This window comes from Ciconia boyciana, chromosome 6 (assembly GCF_034638445.1).
Source record: "Ciconia boyciana chromosome 6, ASM3463844v1, whole genome shotgun sequence".
In the NCBI taxonomy this organism is placed as follows: domain Eukaryota; kingdom Metazoa; phylum Chordata; class Aves; order Ciconiiformes; family Ciconiidae; genus Ciconia; species Ciconia boyciana.
Window position 1 is genome coordinate 44,335,260 of NC_132939.1, and position 17,958 is coordinate 44,353,217.

The following is a 17,958-nucleotide window of genomic DNA, read 5'->3' on the forward strand; positions in this document are numbered from 1 at the left end:
CTAAAATCTTGGTTTCAGAGCAGCACCTGTCACAGCACTATTGAAAAAGTGTGTGTTGCTGTTTAGTAGACATTTAATGGTACAATATCTGTCTTTTAAAATATCATACGCTAGTGACACACCTACTTTTAGTCACCATTAAGTCACCATTAAGTAAGTAGCAATGGAGTGGTAAGGTAATTTTAATATGCTCCTTTTTCCAGAAAAGAGGTCTCTTCCATTTTAAAATACACATAAGTGTTTTAAATAATATGCTGTCCATATAACTAACCTTAGGTAAAATAAAATGCATACTATCCCATTTATTAGATTTTTGTGCTATCACTCACTGCTTTTGCACGGCCAGTGTTCAGTGCTGTATGACTAAATTCCTCGTATCATCTTTGTATTTGTATTTGACAGGTCAATATATGTTCTGTTGAAATAGAAAGGGAGGAAAGTGCAGGGGCGGTTGTTCCAGAATTAAATAAGGGCCTTTCAGAGAATTGGCTTAGCTTGCTATTTTATGCAAGATATAAAATAAAATTATTTTTAAGGAAACTTCAGCTAGGTTTTTTTCCTCATTTGGGAAGAGAAAGGTGGAAAAATAATTACTTTAAAATGAAGAAAAAAAAAAAATCTCCACAAAAGTCCTGTCCTGTTTCGTTTGGGGTGCAGTAAAAACAACAAAAATACAGCGTCAGGTAAAAGTTGTAAGCCTAGAAATAAATAAAATAGGAGCATCAGTCATTTCTATCGCTGGGGAACTTTCTTCATCTAAGCACATATGAACAATTGATCCTTGTAGTCATATATAGCAGTAAACATTAATAACTTAACAGTCTGAAGTCAGTGCTGAAGATATGGAGCATTATTGAAAGATGGAGTCGAGCAGGTGGCACTTTAATATGTTCAGTGTCATGGTTGACTCTAAAGACTAGTAGAATGAAATTACTTGAGGTTCTAAAGATTTAAAAAGCGAACTCATTTTGCTGCACTAAGGAAATGCTACTGATCAGGCTTTCTGTGTCCCTTTTTTCTAGGCTAGAAAATATTAACCCTGAAGAAAATGACATGGTAAGCCATTCTCTGAGGAGATTTCTTGATGTCAGTCTTATATCTTAGAGGCTTAAGTTCAATTGAGTGGGTTTCAAGAACTAAGATGTGGGAAAAAGAAGAATTGACACACTAATAATGTACATCTTTGCTGCAATATGAAAATTCAATAACTTCACTCAGTCAATTTACAATTCACATGTGCCTATTAATTAAAACCCTATATTAAATAAAATATATTAAAACTTCATGTCTGACTAACATATAATGCTGTTGGTAGACATTACAGGAATTACTGAACAGAATAAACAATGCAGACACAGGGATAGATATACTGAAGAACGGAGCTATAATTCTGAATCGAATACACAGGACCAAAGAACGTAAAAAGAAAATAATAGCTGAGGAAATGAATGCAGTAATAGAACAACGGGATGCCGCTTTGTCTCAAGTAAGTCTCTGCAAGTCAATACCAATATCACTCAATACCAAATTTCTTTTTTTCTTTTTTTTTTTTTCTTTTTTTGCTTTACTTTTGGGGAAGAAAATTATTTAATTTACTTTTCTCTGTTGAAAATCTCAAAGAGAGCCCTTGTAGTAAATGGCTGATTAATGATCAACTCTTTCTTCATGGTAGTAGTGCCCATTGAAATGGCATCAATGTGTTTCATGAGAAAAGTTATTTTTGGGGGGTTTTTTTGCACCTGATCACTAGCTGTCTCCTTTTTTAAAGCAAAATAGTTTTCAGTGTATTGACCAATCTAAAAAGCTATTAAGGGCTTAGTTTTGCAGTATGCTGTATTGGTATAATGCATTGGATGACAGTTAACGGGGACTCAAGGGATTTGTAAAGGGTTGTAAGTGGCAGAAATATACGTTAAAGGAAGATAATGGTACCACATGCGACAATGCAAGCAATTCCTCCCTTTGTTGCTTTACATGCAGGAGGTAAAAATCAGCATGTGGTTCTTGATTCTCCGAGTCTTATGCTTCTGCTACATGACTTGAAAGAACCTGAGGTCCTTTTTCTGCTCAGATCACTCATTCCCTGCAATTTCCCGTTTTCATAGAACAATATTGCCTTAATTCTCTTCAACATGAAGAGAGTCTCCATGCTTTTCCCATCTCATGGAAGAGTTTTTCTGTTTGGTTTTTTTTCCCCACAGTTTTCTTTCCTGGATTTTAACCTAGATTTAGCTCAAAAGGAACAGGCTGTAGGGAAGAGCAGTCCAAGTAGGGGATATATCTCCTGGGAAAACACAAGATTTTAGACTGGATGAAACTCCTTATGTATTCATCCCAGGCAAGAAATTACATCTGACTCTTCCAATATTGAAAATTTAGATTTTTAATGTGAGCTACCAAAGTTAGCCCACATCTAACTAATTTCAATTAGATTTAAAGTCAGGTTTGTGATCTTGAGTGGTATTGATAATGTTGATTGAATTTATGTTGTATTGAGAAGTCTCCTGGTAAAAGAGTCCCTTCTACACCACCTGTAATTTTAACTTTTTTGCAATCGTTGTTTTTGCATTCTTTCCTTCTTTCACCTTGAAAGCCCCATCTGCCTGGTGCTTAAAGTATTTTGTGTGTCTATCCAGTGTGCACGGCAAAGGATTTTAATGTTGGAAGATGTTAATGGTGGAACTTTACTTTTTCAGTCTACTTTCTTTTGCTTTTATAATAATGATGAGCAGCATAGCTACTGGGAAACATCCAACAGTCCTGCCAAAAGTTTATATTCTTTCTTATTTGCATAGGGCATTTGAAAAGTGAGCAGCTTACAAGAGAAAAGCTTTCAGCAAAAGAGAAGAATCTCTTGATGTTTTTATTTTTGTTTTGTCAGTTTTTGCTTCATTGTTGAAGTAGACTTTCAGGCATACTTGGACCATAAAACTTTTATGAATGGCAGAAGAATGTCGTTGTAGGGCATTTTAGTATACATTTTAATTGAATTGATTTCTAAACTGCCTGTTTAAGGAGTAGTCTTTTCCAAGTAATCACCTTGGAAATTAATCAAGATAATTATTTTATATAGTAATGGCTCAAGTGCCACAACTACCAAAGCAGTCTTTAGGCCTGTCAGCAAAAAGCACAGGTAACATTAAGTAGATAGTGTAGCTGAAAAAATAAATGAATAAAACAATAAATCCTCACCAAAGGAAAATTTAAATATTTTTCATTAAGCTGTACTACTGTGATACCATTTGCAATTTATAATACCATTGTTTTAAATTAATTATCATTAATAGAACTCTATTGATCATGTGTTGTGTTTTCACATATGTGATGCTTTTACAGCTGTAACTCTTGAATCTAGAAAATAGGTCCTTGGAATTGAAGCTACCATTTCAACCTGCATTTCTCACTTGATGATTCCTTGGGAATTTGTACCGTACTTGAATTATTAGTAGTCTTTTGTTAACATTGCAATAACAGTAGTTATTACAGTGCTAACAGCAAGAACAATAGGAGAGGGATTCCTACATTAGACCACAAAGGGACTTAGATATAATTCAGGGGATGTATATGCTTAGCATAAGAAATGCAAATTATTGGAAGTTAGATCTGAGGTCGCCTTGGGCATTCATAACATCTGCAAGTTAAAATCTTTTCCTTTTTGGTGGAGTTGACATCAAATATGAGGGGGGGATTGATGAGAACAGGCTGACACAAAACAGAAATAGAGTAAACCATCAGCATGCTGTGGCTATCCTCTGGAAAAGGCATTTTTAAAGTTCAGAGGTCACTGGGCAATGGAAGCTAAATGCTTCATGACACGTTGTGTGCATACCATGATGCTCTGTTCCTGCATGCTGTTGTGCGGTGCTGCAGACACCAATGTCATTTGAGTGACCACCGTAATCGGTTCCATGTGACAGAGGACTGCCTACATGATAATAAGGGTTTGGACTGACTGTGTTTAATGAAGCTGCAGCTGTTATCATTCTTTATGGTTTTCTTCACAATAGCCTGGCATTTGACAATTGAGCACAGTGAATATAAGCAATATCTAGCGTTTTGGGTTTTACTTGTAGGATATCTGATTTTTCTCATTAAGAAACAATAACACAAAAGCCTTCACAGCTCGAACACATTGCTTTGATTTCAAGTGAGGAATAGGTTACATTCCTAGAGAATGGACATTCTATAAACTGTGCATGTGCTATGACCAAGTAAATACAGATTACTTTCAACTAGTCTTTGAAATGCAGTTTTGCAATACTTTTTCTGGTAGTTATACTATTAAGTTGCATTTAACTGGACTGCTATTGCAGCATACTTCACCATGGTTAGCTAGTTGTGGTTCTTCTATTTTAATTTTACTGGACTTACTTGAATTTTTTTATTCTTCAAAAAATGAAGAACACTGTCCATGTCTTGGAAAGGTCATGAAAATGGTTTTTTGAGCCCTAACACCCAAGAACCTCTACATATTTTTTTGAGATTTCAAACATTAATGTTACTTCTTACTAGGAAGCAGATAGAGGCACTTCTATCACTGTATTGAGCTGTGCATTTGTATGTAATCTTAGATCATTCACTAGATTGCTGAGCAAATATGCAAACTACTTTTTGTACGTGTGAAAACAAATAAAATGGTATAAACTCAAATATTTGATACTACTTTTAGTATGTATTTTCAAGTGAATAAAAAACAAACAACTAAAGTGTGGCTAAACATTGACATCCATATTCTCCTGTACCAACCCCCTTAAAAAAACAAACTCAACTGTTTGGTTGTATTTGCTAAGATATGTTTGTTAGTGAACAGATATTGTGTTATACTGGGGAGCTTGAGTCTGTTTTATGACTGATCTTCTGAAAGGAAAATGGAGAAAGATGCTGACTCTCATGAGAAATTAAACATCAGTTTCTTGTCTGTAATGTTTGGTTTTGTCTTAACCCATTCAAGGAAAAAACTTATTTGTCTAGTTGGTTGTACTACAGTTCTGCCTTTCTCCAAAAATCTTTCTTGCTTGAGTAATCCAATTAGTGACAGGCATTTAATAAAGATTACATATGGCATAGTCACATTGTGTGATCTTTATAAAATACTTTAAAGAAGTGGTTTCCAGCAGGAGGCAATACAGTGCAATGTCTCAAACTAGCAACCACCTATTAACCACATCACACCTTATGGACAGGAATGTTAATACGATTACAGGTTTGGCAGCTGAAGCTGTGGACTTGAGTAAGTCATTACAATTACTTTTCCTCTGGTTTAGAGAAGAAAGGGGACCTTTTAATTGGTACAGCTTGAAGGAAGTGACTTCTTAAAGCTAAATAAGAGATGGCTTATAGTTCAGGAGATCGTGTGTTTGATATGTTCTCAGTCCTAACTTTCATTCTGTAAATGTTGGGGTTTTTTTTAGTTGGGAACAGTCAGTTCTATACAGAGTTTTAAATATTAAAGGTGTAGAATTTGTTGTTAAGGAAAAACAGTGGTTTCATGGCTGGCAAAGTAATGTCTGTAATACGCTGATCTTGAAGCAATAACATAACTGGCAAGCAAACCTGGTTTTACAGCTTTGAATAGTTTGATCACATCCTGCTGTGCAGGAACATGCTTATGACTGTTCATGTAAAAAATTGGCATGCACCCAGTTGCTCATCTAAAGCAAGTTTAAGTACCTATCTCCATTTTGAGGCACTGTTTGGCAGCAGGCAGCACTTTATCATCATTGAAACAAAGATGAGAAGCACTATGCTTGACTGCCCATCATTATCAGTTTCGACTAATGACTAATAACTGATAAATGTCTGTACGTACAACAAGCCAGCTTTTTGCTAACTTTTTTTTATGTTCTGCTCAACCTTTTACACCAAATAAGGTGTAGAGTTCTGTGTTATCTGTGATTCACAGAGCATTAAGGCATTCTCAGCACACATGAGTGAACAGGTCTTACTGAAGTAATAAACCCAAGAGCTGTATGAAGTGTAAAAACAACAAACGCATATATAAATGAAAAAAATTGCTTACAGATCTTGGGCCCTTAATTGGGGAATACTCAGGTGACGGGTTACAATGCCTCATGACTCTCTTATCTTAGGATAGAGGTGATCCCTTTGCAACCCAACTCACAGTTTGGGATGTTTTTAGTAATTTCAATGAGCAGTTCAGTTTTAAACTCTGTGTTTTGGTACCCTTTGACACTTCCTGGTTAGGAATACCAATTGAGTTCTTGGTTGGCAGGAGCACATTTGACAGTGTCCTCCTAGCAGCTCTGCCAGGATGCTTCCCCTGCTACCTTTTGCCACTGATATTTGGGAACAGGAAAAGAAAAGGTAGAACACTGTATTCACAGTTGTTTGTGAACCAGGCAGCTGCGGGGTACTGATGATTTTGGTCACAGGCTTATTTGAGGAGGAAAGTAAAGGTAAAGGGGATGTTTATTGTAATTTGAGGATCCAAGGACCATGCTGGTCACCTCTAATGGCTGGTTTCCTTTGGGCAGGCAACAGCAAGTTCCTGTTGCCCTCATTTGCAGTGCTTTTCTCTTAGAGGTAGCAGATGAATGGGCATGGGGAAATTACTTGCCAGCAGGATGGTTAAACAGAGAGAGATGAGCTGTCTGCAAGATGCCCCTTTTGCCCTGCAGATTTAGTCCAAGACCTGAGAGAAAGCAATAGGCATATGGAATAAAATATAGAATAGATTTTTTTTTAAAATTGAGATTTAACGTTAAAAGTTGCACTGTGACTGCAGGGGGAAAAGAAACAGGAGTTGAAGAAACGGTTGTCAGTTTTATTGGTATTCACATCAGTGGCCTCAGGTAAACCTCACAGACTTCTCTTCTTTGGAGGTAATACTGAGTAAAAGGGATCCTGAAGAAAGATCACAGAAAGCCAAGTTATAGGAGCAATTGCTATGATTAGCAGTATTGGTTTTCCATTTGATTGTGTTGCACTGGAACAGTGCTTTATAATGTCACTTTTCATTTCCTGTGTACCTAAATAAAGATAATCCTTTGAAAGTTTGACTAAATCCATGTTTTAGGAAGTCCATGTTATACTGAACATGGTTAAATGCATGCTTTCTTCACTGCTTCTCAGAATAAAGCGAGTGAATCTCACCGGTTACAGAATTTTCAAAGCACCGAACAGAGCCAGTGACTGCTGTAGTCGGGAGGCATGGAGTAAAACTATTGGGAATGATGCTGAAGAGCATCAAGAATCTTTTGCATCTTGCAAAAGGGCAGGTTCTTCCCTACTTGGCTGCTTACTTCTTCTAAAAACAAACCCAGCTTGAAAAATTATCATAATTCTTTACTTTCTGAGACGATTAGGTATGCTCTGACTCTGCCTCGGATATATTTGTGCGAGCTGGAGCATGAATATTTTCCAGGAGAATACTCAGTTAGATATTTGGCTACATTCAGAAAATGTGTGAAGTATTTTTTTCTTCTGAAGTAGGAATTTTAGTCCACTGGAGACTAAAATAGGGAGGAAACTGGCCAAACAGAATCCTCTTGATGTCTTACATTAGGTTTTCTGATTTGTGTAGAATGTTCCCCAAAAGAATAACACCTGTTTAATCTTTCATCCTGGTGCTCTGTTTTCTTTGATCACTGTGTGTAACTCTCAGTTTTCAAGGCATTAAGAAAGCTGAGGAGAGGTGAGATGTTCAGACAGGATGATAGGAGAAGATTTGGGGACATTACACATCTCTGTCTGTAGTGTCAGTTGGTCTCTTGCATTTATGTAGCAGAGGTTGTTATTTCTCTGTAGGCAGGTATCTGTTAGTAGGGCATAAAACTCCCTTTGATTTCACTAGAGTCAGAATTTCACTAGTGAAAGTGAGTATTTTGCCGCTTATGCCTTAGTTTGACTTCAGCAAGGCTTTGGTTGCATGCGGTCTTGTAGTTTTTGAGCTAATGCTTCTCACAGCTGGGAGTGCAGGTCAGCTGGTAGGTCATTAGTGGCAGGGAGAGGAGAATCCAAAGGAAATTACCCTAAGGAGCTCTTATACTGAGCCTTTGTATTTAGTCCATGAATGCTAAGTATGAGTAAATATGTAAATGTTAATGCAATGTTTCCTTGAAGAGAGGGATTACAGTTTGTCTTTTTGAACTTCTGAAGCAAATTTTTAATTGATACCGCATTTCTTCTTTTTACAGCCATAAGGTTTTGGCTGAATGATGCCCAGAGACACATCATTGTTTGCATTGTTAAATCACCTGTTGTTCCTCTGCAAACAGTGTGTTGTGCAGAATTCAGAAAATACATGTCTGCATAGTATTTGAGGGCATGATCAAGCTTTGTGTCTTTAATTGTAAACTTTAATGAATTTCCAGTTGAACATTCATCTTCTCTTCAGTACCTAGAAACTCCTCACCCCTTTGAAAATGACAGTAAATTTCCATGCAGGCTTGTTTGATTAATTGCTATTTGACTCATCTATCATGGTGCTAAGCTCTAGGTTCACAGAGCTTAGACTTCCAAACCAATTTCTAGAATTAATTTAAATATTTAATGTCAAAACCCTAGGATGAAAGAGAGGAAAAATATTTTGTATGCTTATTGATCGCCTGTTTCAGTAGCAACAACTCATAGAGGAAATTTCCAATGTGATCCAAGCAGAATTCAAATAGTATTCCCTCTGAAGAGGAGACTGAGTCACTGTGCATGCAATAAGTTCTATAAGTACCAGAAGTATTGTAGAGGTACCTAAAGTAAATTTTCCACGGTACTTAACACTTCACAATTTCAAGTTAGGTACTGAGTGTTGAATCAGATTTCTGTTTGCTTACCTGTCGAATAAAATGTCTCTGATTTTCTTAAAAATTAAAAAAATTCATCTGTGTGTGTCATATTAAAAGCTGATTTTCTTAGGCAACTTTCTAAGAAATGTTTCTGAAAAAATATTTTGTTATTTTGGATACTTGGATGAGTTTGCATAAAAATTCTTTTGATAGGTAACAAAGAAGATTTTTGTGTTTCATATTTATATTTAATGTGGAGTCTGAAAAGGTTAATATGTCTGACCTATGTGTTCATTTCCCTCCTTGCTTTTACCCTTGCCACTTCTTGAATGTTCACAGTTGCAACTTCGGGGTTGATTATGTCTGTATTAGCAAGTAGTGTGAACAAATAGGAATGGTTCTGGAGTATGAAATAGTTCACAGCATGAGATCCACATTAACATGTTGGGGGGGGTTGCATTTTTTTTTGTTTTGCTTTTTGTTTGTTTGTTTTTTACTTTGGACTAGCTGTAGTCAAGTCCTAACTGAAGTGTCCAAACTGAACACTCATTTGTGCACTAGGTGCATTCCTGGAGTGCGTCTTTGAGTTTGCTTTAATCAAAAAAGGAATCCAGTTCATGTTCTCAGATAGCACTCCATGGTGCAAAACAAAGCATAAGAAGTAGAGACAGATGAGAGAAATTACAAATTGCACCCCCAGTGCAAAGTAGCACGCAAATTGTGTTTCTTCAGTGAAAGTTTCTGAGAGTCATTGAGAACTTTAGATAAAAGTTCAAAGCTTCATTATTTATCAGTATGGAAATGGAAAAAATCCATTTAATCCAAGAAAATATTTTTAAAATTAGTTACATTAAAGCTCTGCTAGTGTATTACATGAAATTAAGGATAAAAATGAGATGACTTTAAGAAGGAGAATCAGATTTATTAAAAAATTAAAAGAAATAGCTAAAGGGAAGTAAAAGCTATCAGTGTTCTTGGGGAAAGTATTCCAGTACATTTGTATTCAGCCTTTTTACTTTGAAAATTATTAGACTGCTTTATATGCAGACTTTTCTGGTGAAGATTTTGGACCTGTCCACAGGACATAAATGAACTTGGCTCCTTCAAGGAGAAATAGGTTTCGAACTAGTAGCATAGATCACAAATAAAATGACACACAATGTAAAGTTTGGATTTAGGTGGGGAATGGAGATATCTTCAAAGAATAGCAGCCAAACTATATTGCTGATCATGCCACTACCACGACATCGGTAGTTGACTAAGAATATTGTGGGACATGGAGCTAAAAAGAATGAATAGAGCTGATTTTTGTTGACTTCACTTTTTTTTTTCCCCCAGAGTCCCAAAAGTGAAATATTGATCTATCTTGTAGCATTGCAATGCCCTCCACAGTCATCTTATGATTCAATGTGTGTGTTAAGCGGTAAAGAGAGGTGGTGAGTAAGGAAGTTTAGGTCTGGCAGTAACAGAGGATGTAAGGAAAAATTATTGTAATGATGATAAGCTGATTACTCATTTTCAACAGAATGGTAGATGACTGTGACTGAAATGTACGACTTAATAAACATGTTTGTTAGTTCAATTTCTTTCTAGATTTTTAATTGTTTTTAAATGAACAGGTAATAATTATCACAACAGCAATTTTCCCTCTTGCTTTGGTCTGGACATTGTGACTTTTTTTTGGTTGTGAAGCCATTAATCAATTTCTGGAAGTCCTCAGGCTTGATGAAGTTATTTTACGTATTCTGGTGTAAAGTGTGTAGTGGCCCTGGCAAAAAAAGTAGAACAAGAGAATCTATCAATATTCTCTTTATGAAAGAAAGATTTCACAGTAGCATTAACTTATCTATGTCTCGTTCACCAAGTATGCCTACATTTGTTTGTTGTATGGCTTTACTGTTTCGTGCTTCAGATGGTGAGTATCTAGGATTTACCCTCTTTTCCATGTTCTGTTTATTCACTGTTAATTATTTTTCAAGCTGAGTTGCTTGAGAACAAGAAAAATTTAGCTTCCATTGCCCTCTATTGCAAATGAAGGACAGGCTTTCCTATCGCGTATGGTCTGCGTGTGATTGTAAAATGCTGTTGTCAGGGAACTTGTTAATGCTTTCTGATGTTAATGTTTTGTTGTCCTTTTCAGTAGTGTTTTTAAAGTATTTATTGTTGAGTATGCTGTGAGTATACTCGAAGTCAGCACAAAATATCATATTCTGATTTATAGTTTACTTCTGTATTGAAAATACTTTTCTAAATTACACAATTCAAATACGTAGAAATACTTAAAGGCCCTTAAGAAGCTGTGATTGTGTAAAAAGTATCATACTTTTAGCTATAACAAAAAAAATTCACTGTGGATGAAGAACAGTATTAAATCATAAAAGTATGACAACTTTTTGCAGTTCTGGAGTTGTTATCAGAAATACAGAATATGACAAGTGGCTAACTACAGGATATTTCATTGGTGTAATGTATTGATGCAGGATAATCTACAGTAATGTTTCTGAATGTATACTTTATATTGTTGATAATATAGAATTGATAAATATCTTTTGAGAGAGGGGGGATTTTTAACAGCTCTAGTTAATGAATTAGCAGCTATAAACATGAAAATCTAAGTATATTAACCAAAGTTCTGCTGCAGTTACTGGTCATTGTTCAGTTATGCTGAGTGGCTTATTTCTTAATTAGCTGTAACACCTTTCTCTGCTGTCTGCAGAAGTATTACCAAAGTTTACATAAAACCCAAAAACCAGAGTAAAGCTCTGTGTCAGAAGAATGGCTATGAACACTTTGCTCCTAGTTGTCTCATGAGATGACTTGTCACCAACAGGTAAGATTTCTTTCCAAGTCATGTTGTAATCATGATGAGGAATTCCATACCTCAGACAGAGATTGTGTTACAGCTCCCAACAACATTAGGAAACAATAGATTTCACTCTTTTTTTGCGTGAAAGAGCTGTGCTGGGTTGTGTTCAGGACGGGGGTTAACACCAGCCCTCTCTGTGAATTGACCTCCATCTTCTGTAGCTTAGAGACAAAGTATTCTTTCTCAATCTGCAAGCATTTTTTCAGCTTCCTTGCTTGAGGTCCCGTTCACAATCAAAATGTTAGAACTTTAACTGAATCTCAGTCTGCAAAACTAGTCTTGAAAATCTCACTGTGAAAATTAAAGCATCCAGTGCCAGCCTCCCAGAAGAAACAGCAAAATCCCTTGTTAATCCCTTGTGCTAAATAGTCCTATCAGCCTGCTTTCTACTGTAGAGCTAGCCAGCAGCTGTGTGTCTTGTTACATGTTCTCTTTATGTCGTGTGTGTTGTCTTCTATGGTATCCAGACACTTCTCAGCAGTAGTCATGCATTTACCCGTTTTGTTTGTTTTGGCAGGCAGGCCCACCACTTTGCTTTCAGAAGTTGTCATAACATTCTTCTATCTTTGTGTTTTTCTTAATTTTTTTCTACTTAGGGTGTCCTACCCTCTGCACATGAGGGATAGAATTGCCAGGAAGCTTTGAGTTGGATGAGGGCAATGTTGGTAATTGCACGTGTCAAAGGCAGCTGATTCTAGGTTTTAGCATTTCTGCTTTTCAGTAACATATCTGAAAGCTTTTAGGTGGCTGTTTATTCAAATCTGCATGGTCAATCCTCTTGAGAAGTGTGCATCTGTTTGGGTAGCTAGTCACATCGATCCCTGTAAAACACTTCAGTGAAGCTAAAACTGAATTTTGTTACAGAGGTAAAATCTTCAGATTCAACCACTACTTAATATTTGAAAAGTCTTATTCACGTACGAAAATCATACAGACATTTCTCAGTAGTACTGGAGCTGAGCAATACATAATTTCTAAATGTGTGTTTTTGTTTTAGTTTTGCAGAGCTTTTGTTTACTTTCTTAAACATTTCTTTGTGGGGTGTCTTTGTCTTCTATCTATGATTCATTTTAAGCTTGTGCAAAGCTGCTTAATTTCTTGATTTTTTAAAAAATATTTTTATTCAACTTTCAGTGCATATGAGCAAATTTGAAAAGATGTCTGAAATACAAATTTTATATATTTGCTGTTACCTAGATCTCTGTATTGGTGAGAAAGAAACTGATTCCACAATAACATCTGAAGCTTTATAATTAGTTACTCCATTTTCATACTTATTCTCAGAGTGTTAAAACACTGATATAGATATTGCTTTCAGATAGTTGTGATCTTTAGTATCGAAGTTTCCTGAAAAAGCATGTTGCTTCCACAGAGAAAGAGCAAATACTACCAATTCAGGCCATTTATTCAAAAAGTGTTTCTCGTCCCTGACATATCTGCAGAGCTTTGTGCTTCCAGCTACCTAGTTAGCTGGTTTAGTTTGTTATAATCTCTAGTTTAAAGTAGCTTTTATTACATACTGAAGAAGTTTTCAGAGAACACATTACACAACAAAAAACTGAAGAACTACCACTAAAGCAACTGATGGCTCAATGGAGAGTACGGTATTTATCAGGACAAACAGTTCTGTGTACTACGAGGAACATCTGCAATCCCATGATTACAATTTCTGAATAAAGAGATCAAAAAACTGTGGCATCTATACAGTGATCCATGGTACTGCTTTCTCGAATAATGTGATGATATTTAAAAATGGACCAGAAGTATTCCTGTCCTTTTGTGCAGTAAATGCCAACTTAACGTTTAGGCAATAGTCTTGTTTGCATATGGATTTTAAGAAAATCCATTGAAGATTATTTGAAAACCAGCTCATTAGAATGACAGATTTTTTTACCAAATTTTGTTTTCTTGTCAACTAATACTGGTTACATTCAATTAAACAATGTTACACTTCCTAAAAACATACCTCTGTCAGCAGCTGAGTGCCTTGTGTATATCTGAGAATCAGATTCCTAATTTCTGGATCTAGTTGGAAGATCAGACTGTGAATGTTTCTTTCTAAAATTTCTTCTTTTCATATACCTTTCACACCTTCACTACCTCCATTCTACTTTTTTTTTTTTTTTTTGAGTACCAACACTGTGGATTATTAACTGGCGGTGGGGGAAAGGCTTTAAACAAAAGCAATTATCAGCTATCTGTCATGGTGTGTTGTGTCAGATGTTTGACAAGCTGTCTCTTGGCCGTGGGCCATCTGGTTGTAATGGAACCAACTACTCTTCTGAGGAGCCAGCAAAACACATGGCCACGGGACGCAATAGCTCCGTATCATTTAGTCGAGTCAGTAAAGCAAAGGTTTTGGGTATAGTAATCCCAGTTCTGACATGATCTTGTCAGTTGATTAAGCTTCTTAAACTTTCTGTGCTAATTTCTCATCCCATAAAACAAGTAAGTCCTATTTACTAACTTCATTTAAGAGTTGGAAAAAGTAATTAGTCAATGCTTATCAAGAGTTACAACATCACCAAACTCTTGTATAATTAAAGACGAGTTAATGAGAAGAATTGCATAATAAAGAGAATATTTATAGGAACAAGATGAAGCAAAACCATAGACAAAAATGAGACATTGCAGTAGAATGGACCTCACACAGGCCAAAATGAGAACTGAGAATTAGAGTATGTGTACATTCTGCTGTGCAAAAGAAAGGAGGAAAGATGCTGCATTTGAAGGAGGGAGGGACTAAAGAAACTGGGGAGAGAAGACTTGTATTTCCTCCTTTTAACGACAAAGGAGGAGAAATAAAACAAAACAGTAAAATAGCTAGTAAAAAATAAAGTTCATGGCTTTCTGAAATTTGTGTTCCTTCCTTTTATTAGGAATACATAGTCTTTTATAGTCCTTTTATAGTCTCCTTCATTAGGGATATTCAAAAACCATCTAGACACGGTCCTGGGCAACTGGCTTTAGGTAGCCCTGCTTGAGCAGGAGGATTGGGAAAGAAAACCTCCAGAAGTCCCTTCCAACCTCAACCATTCTGTGATTCGATGATTATATTTCCATGTTAGAAAGAGTGTGTGTAGGATCTACAAATTTGCAGGAATAAAATGTGATGGTTTTTTGAGCCCATGTGATGAAGAGGTGGCTGCCTACTGAGGAAACTGTCCCTATCAAACTGAAGACAAAAAATCAGTGGTATATTAGGTTATCTGCATTTACTAAGTATTGTGACTGCAGTAGCCCATTTCATAATATTACAGCTCACTGTGCTAACGAATTGCACAGTAGTTAGCACTGGAGTTCAGAATGACCAAAGCTGCCTTGCAAAATAGTGTGTAAATGAGTATGTGGGAGTTGCATTGACTCAGAAAACGGATACTAAGACCATAACTGAAAGAAGATCAGAGTAGTATTTTAATATTCAGCTGCTCTGACTGGCTTCTTTGGACCTTTCTTGCAGTACTACTTACTGCTCAACCAGGGTAGAAATTATTTCAGGTGGTCAGTAGGGTATTTCAGTCCTGGTTCTCTTGTAAGTAGTATAATAATATATGCCCTACTTTAATGGTAAATTTATTCCAAGACCTCTTTGGTGTTGTGTAATTTTATTCTTTAAATGCTTTTAAAGATGTTGAGGTTAGTTACTCTGAATTATTTTCTATGTAGAAGTTTCTACTCTGAAATTGTCTCTTGAATCTGTATGCTGTAGTTGCTGCCATGTGTTGGAAGTAAAACTGATCCTAGTCTAAGTATTACTGTACTTACAGACTTTTATTCAGGGATTTGGAATTTAGTTAATAAAGATTTACTTTTTAAAATTTTTTGTCATTGCTTTTAAAAGAGAATCTTGACTCTTGAATGATCTTTCCCTCTTATGATAAAATTTTAATTAGTATTTTCCATTTGCTGATTTATTTGGGAGTACTGGTAATTTCCTTTGCTTTTGAATATAACACACTGACATGGGAACTTGTGCTGGTTTTGGCTGGGACAGAGTTAATTTTCTTCACAGTAGCTAGTATGGGGCTATGTTTTGGATTTGTGCTGGAAACAGTGTCGATAACACAGGGATGTTTTCGTTACTGCTGAGCAGTGCTTACACACAGTCAAGGCCTTTTCTGCTGCTCACCCCACCCCACCAGCGAGTAGGCTGGGGGTGCACAAGGAGTTGGGAGGGGACACAGCTGGGACAGCTGACCCCAGCTGACCACAGGGATATTCCACACCATATGGTGTCATGCTCAGCATATAAAGCTGGGGGAAGAAGAAGGAAGGGGGGGACATTTGGAGTGATGGTGTTTTGTCTTCCCAAGCAACCCAAGAAATGCGATGGCATTTTTCTTCCCAAATAACGTGATGGAGCCCTGCTTTCCTGGAGATGGCTGAACACCTGCCTGCCGATGGGAAGTAGGGAATGAATTCCTTGTTTTGCTTTGCTTGTGCATGCAGCTTTTGCTTTCCCTATTAAACTGTCTTTATCTCAACACATGAGTTTTCTCACTTTTACTCTTCTGGTTCTCTCCCCCATCCCATGGAGGGTGAGTGAGCGAGCAGCTGTGTTGGTGTTAAGCTGCCTGCCAGGTTAAACTGTGACAGAACTATATGAAGTTCATTGTACTTTCCCAGTTTCTAGGGTTTCTACAACTCGCTAGTGGGGCGTGTGTGTGAGCAAGCATACTAACTTTGCGTACTACTCATCAGCTTACATGCTTAGTTTATACATTATTTATTAGACTTATAGGCATGAAATTAAAAAATTGAATTAATAATGTGACTCATGTAAAACAGAAGTCACTTATTTATATATGACAGGCAATTAGGAAAAAAAACACTCTTAGGTTAGTTGAACGCATTTTTGTTGAATTTCAGATCCAGTACAGCCTAATGAATAAATATTTGACTCCAGGTTACTGGGTTTATGTTCTCATTAGAAACGACTATAAGGAATGGATCAGAGGCGAGGTAAGGTTGGTAACTTATATGCAATGGATAGAGGAAACTGTGAAGATGAGCCAGTTACGTGGCTTCAGCAGCTCCTGCTGTTAAGTTTCCTTCTGCAGATCTGGAGTCTGTCAGCAAGCCCTGTTGGCAGAGCCATGATAGTCCAGCGGCACAGCCAGTGTATCACATGTTGAATGACCTGTGTATCACATGTAGCTTGAGAACATCACGTTTTCCTTTCTCTTCTTCTCCTTGCGCATTTTTTATAATGAGTGTCATTGATTAGGAAAGTCTGTGTGTGCTGAGCTCTGAGAAGGAGATCAAGCTTGTCTTGATCTTTGAAATGTCATCACTGAAAGGAAGTGTAAGAATATACGGAGAATGGAGTTGGGTGGATGAGTATCATGGGGTTACTCAGTGCTGTTGAGTAGCTGCACATGTAAGGATTGTTAACATGAGGAGTGGAAACAGTTAAACTTTATTGTCTGAATTTTTGGAATGTCTTTCTGTGCACTTACACTTCCTTTAACTGTTCAAATGAAAATAAATGAAAGCTTGTTTTGCTGCATTTTAAAATGTTCAGAAATAGAAAGGGAAAGGAATGCTAGGAGGAAACCAAGTCATGTATACAGCATACTATCTGCCTTAATGCTGCAGGTTCCAACTGGCTCATAGTGACAAGGAAGACAAAAATGTTTCCTTTGCATTTTGATGCATTTCTTTTTGTGGCTTCTGATGGAGCAAGACCATTGCACTGCTGCAAAAAAAGGTGTTTACATTTAAGTGTTTCTCTTACTAATAGAATATAAATTTTTGAAGATGCATATGTTTCTGAAGCTTAAGCTCTACAAAAGCACTTCTCTTTCTTGAAATCCCAGTAGTTCTAAGCTGCTGGGCATTGTATAAATAATCATTTAAACACATTTGTTGATGGTTTGCCAGAACTTTGAAGAAAAGTCTTTTCTTTCAGAGGTAAGAAAGTCTTAATTCAAAATTATAATTTAATGGAAAACTCCTTCTAGTGATTATTATGTAGAAACTAATTTATTTCTTTATTTCTTTTAAAATTATTATTTTAGAAGAAAAAGGATAAAATCTATTTATGTAAATATAAGTGCTTCCAAACATCTGCAGTTCAAAGTACATAATTCACAGTGACACCAAAGGTTGGTTTGTGTTTTGACTGGATGACTTTGGTATTATTTTTGTCTGCAAAGGAAAGAGTTGTGCCGCATCCAAGTGGCGCAAGATGTTTGCCTCTCCAGAAATCCTGATGAATTTGGGACAAGGGGCAGACTGTTCAAAAAAAAAATATTGAGGGGAGGGGGAGAGAAGGGCTGTCGAACTGAGAACACTTGCATTCCATTTGGCATCTTTGAACTGGGAGCTACTCTGAAGTGCAGATCATTA

General features: G+C 36.5%; 1 protein-coding gene across 16 annotated transcripts in view; it reads left to right on the forward strand.

Annotated features, from left to right (window-relative positions):
* MIPOL1 (mirror-image polydactyly 1) overlaps positions 1–17,958 on the forward strand; it is a 210,207-nt gene that overhangs the window by 72,835 nt on the left and 119,414 nt on the right. For all 16 annotated transcript variants that reach the window (XR_012043002.1, XR_012043000.1, XR_012043001.1 and 13 more), the window contains 2 exons: positions 1,023–1,056; positions 1,316–1,486. Coding sequence is in view for 13 of the 16 variants with exons in the window: in XM_072864529.1 (XP_072720630.1) it covers positions 1,023–1,056; positions 1,316–1,486 (205 nt within the window). In the remaining 3 variants the exon portion in view is untranslated. The remainder of the gene's footprint in view (positions 1–1,022; positions 1,057–1,315; positions 1,487–17,958) is intronic.